This window comes from Megalobrama amblycephala, linkage group LG6, assembly GCF_018812025.1.
Source record: "Megalobrama amblycephala isolate DHTTF-2021 linkage group LG6, ASM1881202v1, whole genome shotgun sequence".
In the NCBI taxonomy this organism is placed as follows: domain Eukaryota; kingdom Metazoa; phylum Chordata; class Actinopteri; order Cypriniformes; family Xenocyprididae; genus Megalobrama; species Megalobrama amblycephala.
The window spans coordinates 31,211,691-31,220,204 of NC_063049.1; the positions used below are offsets into that span (position 1 = coordinate 31,211,691).

At 36.8% G+C, this 8,514-nt stretch overlaps 1 protein-coding gene across 1 annotated transcript; it reads right to left on the bottom strand.

The window, feature by feature from the left end:
• Positions 1-1,745: 1,745 nt before the first annotated feature.
• casq2 (calsequestrin 2) lies at positions 1,746-8,100 on the bottom strand. The gene is made up of 12 exons (XM_048193942.1): positions 7,853-8,100; positions 7,438-7,755; positions 5,251-5,335; positions 4,450-4,550; positions 4,239-4,350; positions 3,766-3,839; positions 3,502-3,632; positions 3,350-3,395; positions 2,804-2,858; positions 2,580-2,680; positions 2,369-2,443; positions 1,746-2,194 (listed from the first exon to the last, which is right to left on the bottom strand). The coding sequence occupies exons 2-12, from the start codon at positions 7,672-7,674 to the stop codon at positions 1,958-1,960; spliced, it is 1,254 nt and encodes a 417-aa protein (XP_048049899.1). The 5' UTR covers positions 7,675-7,755; positions 7,853-8,100; the 3' UTR covers positions 1,746-1,957.
• Positions 8,101-8,514: the final 414 nt, after the last annotated feature.

Here is an 8,514-nt window from a genome sequence, read left to right on the forward strand (position 1 = left end):
AAACCCCTGGATAAAACAACTCCACAAACGGCATTGTTTAAAGTGTTTGCTGTATTTGTTCAGTTTGACACTTGTCTTGTTAACATTAGTTGTTCTTTGGCTGCTGTGACTGTGTTTGTTGTGAAAAGAGAAGCTGATGATATTGTCTACATGAGGATAATACAATCATTGTATAGCTGGCTGGTGTCATCTAGGATTCATTCAAATTATATAATTTCTTTTTATATTCACCTGACCACATTTCCCTTGCTATTTTTACCACAGCTAGAACCATCCCCGTTCACATGGATCCTTGCAAATGACTAAAAAAGCTGTATTATACATGCCAGACAATTAGTTGGCATTGTCACTTTGTAAAGAAAGACTACACGCCTGTGCATGTATGCATATTCTTTTACGGAGCACTTGCCTCATGCATGCCTATCCACCTTATTTTTACAGTTTACTGCACTTTGATATTCTTATCGTTATTTGCCTATAGCTGCTAATAAATTGGAAGTCTCACACATTCACAGAAAATAATTTTTTTCTGCTTTGAAAAATAAGGTGGATAGTCTAAACACGTAATACACATGTGCATGCCATCATCATTTTCACAGATTGACGTTTTTGCAGTTTACACGGAGATAAGTGTATAATTTTCAAAAGTTTCCATTTTCAGGCCACCAAAACACCATCATTATCTAAATGAATGACCAAAACACATAAAAAGTTTTCAGTTTTTAGTTGAAAACAGTGTCGGGTAAACAGCCCCTTAGTCAGGAGTAAAACTGCAAAACTAAAACACTGATCACAAATATGTGATTTCAAACTAAACATTTTCAACAGAAAATCATGAACATCTAAACCTCTGTTAATTCTCAATGAGAACTTCTGTAGACATCTGACAGAAATAAAGTCAATCTGGTTAGTAATTAATATCTTTTATCTTCAGTTGATTTAATCTAAGGCTGTGGCTGAAGTCAGTTGTAACCTCTTCAATTGTTAATTCCATTAATGGTAAACATTTGGCACCCTGTACTACCATGGATTTCACAGTTCAGAGAAACTTTGTGTCACCAATGATAGAAATTTTTCTTAGGTTAAAAGGCTTGCATACAATACGAAATACCTACATACAATCCACAACTCACAATTCATTTTTAAAACAAACATCTTTAAGATTCAAGATTTAAAGATGTTTGTTTAAAAAAAAAAATGAATTGCGAGTTGTGGATTTCAGTTGTTTTTTTTGTTTTGTTTTTTGGTGTCAACCAAAATTCAAATTCATCAAACAAATGTTGGGTTAAGAGACCAACCCGATTTTCATTTTCAACCACAATCCAATGTCTGATCGGTGTTGGAGTCTACATCCTGTGCCTGCTGGTAAAGGTGGAGATGGAGTGATGCTGGAAGAATATTCTCACTGGAGTGACGTAAGCAGTTATGATTGACAGGTGAGGAACATGCACAACCTAACTTCTGTTTACAGCAAAATTTGTTAAAATGTATATCTTTTTTTATTTATTTATATCTAAAATATATTATCTAAAGAAAGCTTTCTGAGAGAATCTCTTTATATTTGTTGTATGAGTGTCTGTTGTTGAGTGTGTGTGATAGTGTTTGAGCAGCTGCAGTATCTGTCAGTGTTCATTGATCATTGATAAATTCACAATCCAAATTTAGCACAGAATATATTTTGTAGCAGATTTGTGACAAATTGTATAAATAAAGCCCATAAGGCCTTATATATTTAAATAAGAACGCACTTTCTTAATTTTTATTTGAATCCCTTTATCAATTTCCAGTTTAGAGCTGATTAAAATAAATGATTTTCATCTATAAATAAGAGACATTTTTCACTTGTATCATTTCAATTTAACATTAAGAACACTGCAGTTTATCCACTGATGTACAAAATGATTTTACTGTAAAAGACAAAATTATCTCAGCAGATTTGAGGTTCACAGTATATGAATCATTCATCATCGTCATCATCATCGTCGTCATCATCATTGTCATCGTCATCATCATTGTCATCGTCATCATCATCATTGTCGTCGTCGTCATCATCATCATCGTCATCATCATCATCATCATCATCATCATCCTCTGTGTTGACTGTTCCAGAGAGCACATCTTCTATCCAGTTTTCCAGCTCTTCAGGTGAAGGCAGCTCATCATCATCAGGTATGTCCAACCAGACACTGTCCGCCTGTCATAGAGGCCATGAGTCAATGGACTTATGTCAGCAGTAAACATTTGTTCTAATAATATTAATAATAAAATTATCATTATGTACCATGACAGTGGAACAGATCCAAGCAGAAAGAGGGCCTTCATAATGAAATCAACAGATCTGGTTAAAAAATTTAAGTATTGTACTTACATCTGTAACATTTACTATGCCAATCTGTGGTCTAAAGAGGTCAATCTTGAAGGTCTTCTCCCAGTACGGAATGAGCTAAAAAAGTAAATGTGCATATGAAGAGGGGTTTAAAAACGAAGGATTTTTCTTCCATTTTCTGACATCCATTTCATATTACAGTATTACTGACTCAATATAGTCATGCATCTATATCCAGACTTATTTTAGTCACCAATGGGAAGTTGTCTGGGTCGATCCACACAATACTGAGGTCTGGATTGTGTGTGTTGTCTCTGGCCACCTCCTTCAAAATCTCCAAGAATTCAAAACCATCTAAAAACAAATTCAAGGTCAAGTCCTCATCTCATTAAGTCGTTTAGTCGATGATACTTAAACCAAACAAAAATCATTTGGCTTTGTGAGGAATTAAGAGAAGTGTCCTGAAACTGCACATACCAGGGTCCTCCTCTTCTGCAAAGGCTACAATGTGAATTCCATTCAAATCATCCTCCTGCATAAGAGAACAGTTATTTCATTGTTTTATGATATCTACATGTATTCCTCCACACCAAATCGGGGTCTGACAATATAACCAAACCAACAATATTATACTAATATTAAGAGTGAAGTAGTCTGGGGACATTTTTATTAAAATCAATAACTGAGATGGTGCAAGATGGCATGCAGTCACATTTGTATGAAAAGAGAGAGAGCAAGTCTGCAGTGTGATACAAGAGGCATGAATGTAAAGCTAGTTTTCCCTCAATAAATGCCTCATTACTGTTTAATTATAGTAAGTAAGGTGGTAGTTGTAGTGGTTATGTTTATGGAGTAGGGTTAATGGATCTAGAATATGGTCACCAAGAATAAGGCATTAATATGTGCTTTATAAGTACTAATAAGCAGTCAATATGCTGGTAATATGAATGCTAAAAAGCAACTGTGAATATGTGTATCTAATCTAAAGTGTTACCAAAGCTTTATTTAAAAAATATTGCTCACCCAGGTCTCAAACATGTCCTCTGCCCTGAGCTTTCTTAGAGTTGGTCTGTGGAGATCAATAAAGGATATCATCAGTAATGTAGTATGAGATCAGTATAAAATATCTTTATATTCATCCTTCAGAAAATCATCAGATTAGCTTTCCTGATTACCTCCTGTGTTCAGTTATGAAGGCCACCAGCTCTTCCTCTGAATGGGGTTTGTCTGGAATGGTGACTGGTTCCTCCATGAAGGGCTCATAGAAGTCCACTTCATTCATCTTCAGAGTCAGCTCTTTTGCCACCTACAACGCAAAAATAAAAGCAACTCATCTCATTCTCATTTCAGAGAATTACTGCCTTCCCAAAATAAAAATAATCACACAATGATAAAGATCTTCTGAACATAAACAGGGCATAAAATATCATGATACTCACGGATTTCTCAAAGGTGGCAAAAAATTTGATAAAAGGCTGAAACTGTTCAGCTGCCTCTTGGAAAGCAAGATAATCTGAGGAAAAAAATGGGGAGGTGAGGCGTATGCATGCATTTTATAAAAGGCATTAAAATTACAAAAAATTGCAAAAAATTACAGTTTTATTGTAACTGGAACCTTATTTTAAACTGTGTTGGCTGGTGACTTGAAAGAAATGACCTCTAAATATCAACTAAAGCATGAAACAGTAATAGCCTACAATGCTCAAGAGAGCTCATTAGGTTTCCTTTAAAAACAGAACTGCAATGTACAGACATTTAAAAATGTGTTAACATTTATTGCATGGTATTTATTCATACTATGTAGATGTGTGTTTTAAACATGCAGAGATCAGATAACTGCAGCTGAAGGATATAATTGTCTCTGAACATTCAGATACCTCCTGTCTCTCATAGTCTACGCACACATACTCACGTTCAGACTCCTGACTTTTGAAGAAGCCAATGAGTTTAATGTCTTCTTCCATACGGTTAAAAGCTCGCAACTCCAGAGCATTGTCAATTATCTCAACTGGATCTTCCAGCAGCTGAAGCATGAGGGAAAGAAAGGCAGAAAGTTAAAATGAGATAGAAAAGTACTAAAACAAATGAGATGTCTGGAAGTATGATCAATACAGATTCTTTACATCAAGAATGAATTCCACAAGAGTGTCTGCAGAGAGCAGTCCATCAAATTCAATCACACGGTCCTCCTTAAAGACATAGACGCTGCCCTCCTCATGTAAACCTTCCAGTGAAACACATACTATAGTCATTCATCATGGCAGTGGAAAATACATTGTATAATGTACAGCCTTTATAGCCTACTGTATCATCATCCGTTGACGCAAATCTCCTGCAGGGATTGATGTTGTGTTAGAATATATTTATATTTTATAGTTTAACATTTCTTTAACTGTGATATTTAATGATGAAAATGCTAATAATCATGTATGTATCTCTCTTTTTTCAGAAAAAATAAAAACAATTATAACAGTCAGAATAAACAAGATGAAAACTGCAAAAATCAGCACCAGTTGCATTTATATGAAACGAGAGCGCAAGTACATGGTGTCATACGGGTCACAATGATTTTGCAGAATAAGACATGTTTCTGCATAGATCAACATATTTTGTTGATCCTGGAACTTCCCCTAAGGGAGGGGATAGGTTTATCCATAATATCAGAGGTAAATGATATGTGAATAACACTGATGTAGAAGCACCTAACTCTGGTTGCAAGCCTAAACTTGACATAAAATGTAAACTTGTCCCTTAAATCTGATTGGTTGATTGGAATGTTGTTCCAAGATCAACAAACATACTTGGTGTACTTGGTGAAATCACGTTCACCGTGTGATACGAGAGGCGTGAAAGCAGTGCCACTTTGAGCAGAGTGATGTACCGTTGCCATGGTGGCTGATAAATACATACATGTTTTGCCTCACCTAGTTTCTTGGCAACCTTAGCATCTTTTTGGGAGTCAACCATTCCAAAGCCAATATCCTTTTCCTCCAAGACTTGAGCAGCTAACTGTGGAAAAACAAATCATGATTTGTACTATAACAGCATGTTTTTGTCTTATTTAGTATTAGTTCAGGCCCCAAGGAAAATAAAAATAATTTAAATAATAAATAAAAAATAAAAAGGCCAATATATCGTGGTATATAGCATTATGCTATTAAAGGTCCCGTTTTTCGTGGTTTTTTGAAGCTTTGATTGTGTTTATAGTGTGCAATATAACATGTGTTCATGTTTCGCGTGTAAAAAAACACAGTATTTTTCACATAATTTACTTATCTGTATACCGCTGTTTCCACTGTCATAAAAACGGGCTGATGACTTCCTTGTTCTATGAAGTCCCTCTTTCAGAAATACGTAACGAGTTCTGATTGTGCCAGCGGTTCCTGTGTTGTGATTCGACAGCAGCTTAGCGCTCCTTGCCCGGAAAGGTCACGCCTCTTACCATAACGTGGAGATGCACGCGCTCAGTGTTATTGTAAACATGTCTTTAATTTTACCCTATCAATTTGAGCCGGAATCAGACCCGGTGATTGGACTGCGGGATGAAATTAACAGCGTTTCGACGACATGGCGACAAACACACTCTACAAACGCAACTCTTGTGTATTCCTGTGGGCGGAGGTTAGTCAAACTGTTTCAGTGACGTCATTAAAGAAGGAAGTAGAGGGATGTAGTCCAAACTGGCCGTTCAATGTAGGCGACTTCTGTTAAATAAAATATCTCGCTTGGCATTGAACTTTGAGCTTTAAAATTTTACAGATTTTATTTATACTCTAACAACAACAACATTACACACTAACTAAAGTTTGAAACATGGGATCACGAAGAACGGGACCTTTAAGTTGGTACCAAAAATTGTCCACAAATTCATACACATTTTCAAACAAAAATATTTCTTTACTCAGAACAAGAGGGGTTGTAGAGTGCAGTTTGTCCTCCTCTGTGAGACACAAGTTGCGTCCTATATGACGCATATACACAGCACTTATACACTATGCGCTTATACACTATGTACTTATACACACTCATCCATGTAGTGTATGAATTTTGTAAGTTTATTTTGTCATTTAAACATTGGAGTCTGATCCCCCCTCCCTCTCTGCAACGTAATTAAAGCTGTGACAGTTGAGTGCATGAAGTGTCCAAAATTCCACACTTCGTTTTTTCCGTTAATTTAGTGCATCATCCAGGTATTTTAAAGTGCCCTTTTTCTTTTTGGAATTTTCTGTGTGAATGCACTACTCACACTATTTGTACTTAAAAACATCATGGAATAGTGCGCGAATTGGGATGCACATACAGACTCTCCCTCAATATTATAATATGGGGAAGAAATGCTGAGGGAATTGTTGGAAGGCATGAGTTAAGCAGCTGTTTATATACACCCAAGCATTGTAATTTAGTGGATGAGCATGCTTCAGATTTTTGTTAAAAAACCTTGTGTAATGTTGCTGTGAATATTAGAAGTACAAAGAGTACCATGCACTGAGTCACACTGACATCATAGTCTAGATCGTGAATCTGTGATCCATGAATTTAGAGTAAAGGAGAGCACACTTATGTAATCATTTTAGAAGTGCTCTTGTTCCATAAATACCCTGGTGTTCTGCTTTCATTATGATGCAAGTCATTTGAATGACTGAATTTTAAAAGCTAATACTCTATGACCTGTTTCCCAAGCCCACATTCAGATATTCAGAAGGCCCTTAGAAGCTATCAGGTGTACGGAATATGAAGTGCCTGATTAACATGGTGACTGAAGAAAAGTGAAAAAAGAGAGCCATGTGAAGATGGACATGTCAGTCAGCTGCAGTCTGTGGGCCTCTAAACTGATATTACTACATGCAGCATGCAAAAATGTTTTTTAATTTATGACCACCCATATCCATGTTGTACAGAAATAAAAATAACTGAATTGAATACCAGAAACCCATTTACACCCCCACAAAAAATGAATAGGCCTAAATATAATGTATTTATTTTTAATAACCACTGCACAATTGTTGAAGGCCGTACTGTCTAAGCAATCCCATCTTGCTTTGCTCCAATAAACACTCTGATTTCCATTCAGTCTTACATTATATCATGCATTCACACTTTTCTTCTCTTACCTCGAGCACTAGTTCTGTCATTTGTAACTGTTTCTGCAGCTCTTTTGCAGTTGGTGGAGGAGCGTGGTAGAACAGGCAGAGCATGTCGTATTTCTTCAGGGATTTGCGGTAGTTCTTGTCATCTATGTCCAAGACACGGTCTTTGCCATCATAACGTGGGAATTCGAGGCCTTTCTCAGCACCAGCCAGGGTAGAGAGACCCAGAGAGGCAAGCAGCAGGATCCAGGTGGTCTGCATGGTCTATACTAGTGACTAAGACCTTTCCAAAAAGAAACTCTGGCTCTTCATGCAGCTTCACTAGCTTTCAGAAAACTATGTCTAGAAATGTGAGAAATAATAAGAGTTATTAACAGAAATAATTACAGTGCCAACCGTCCAGGCCTTCTTCCACTGTTCTTTCTGAAGATTTATGTACCCTTCTTCTGAAAATTCAGCTTTCTTCAGCAAACCCTTGACTCTCTGCCTTCTCTCCTGAGCTGAGACAAAGAGTGGCTGATGGATTGTGCTGGTAATAGGATGAGAGAGAGAGCAGGCAGGATACCTTACATAGCAGTGTTCCTCTAACCCTTTTTTAGGAGCCCAGTTGTTTCAGGGCTAAAAATACCCTGGTTGAATAGCAAAGGGACAAGAGCACTATGGGAGAGTGATTAGGCCGCAGCTAATGACATTTGATAATGAGAGGTGGAAAGAGTGATATGAAAACTTCACTACAACATAAGACAGATGTAAACAAGAGCAAATACACTATTTACAGTATGTTAATGTGTGAGAGATGGAAAACAGCTTGCGGTTAGTGACAAAGTCATTGTGCACATGAGTGTACTGTACTGTAACCGGACACTTGTGTACATACGTGTGTGTGTGTGTGTGTGTGTGTGTGTGTGTGAGTGTCAAGAAAAAAAGCCATTTGCACAAGGATAGATGGCCAAAAGTCATAACTGGAATCCCTGATGGAGGCAAGAACCCTGGAACATTATCCCTGCACAGGACACACAATCAGTTATTAGAATTATAAGAGCATTATAGTGTGTATATATAAATTTTACCATTTCAGTTTAATTCTGAAGGAGCAAATGA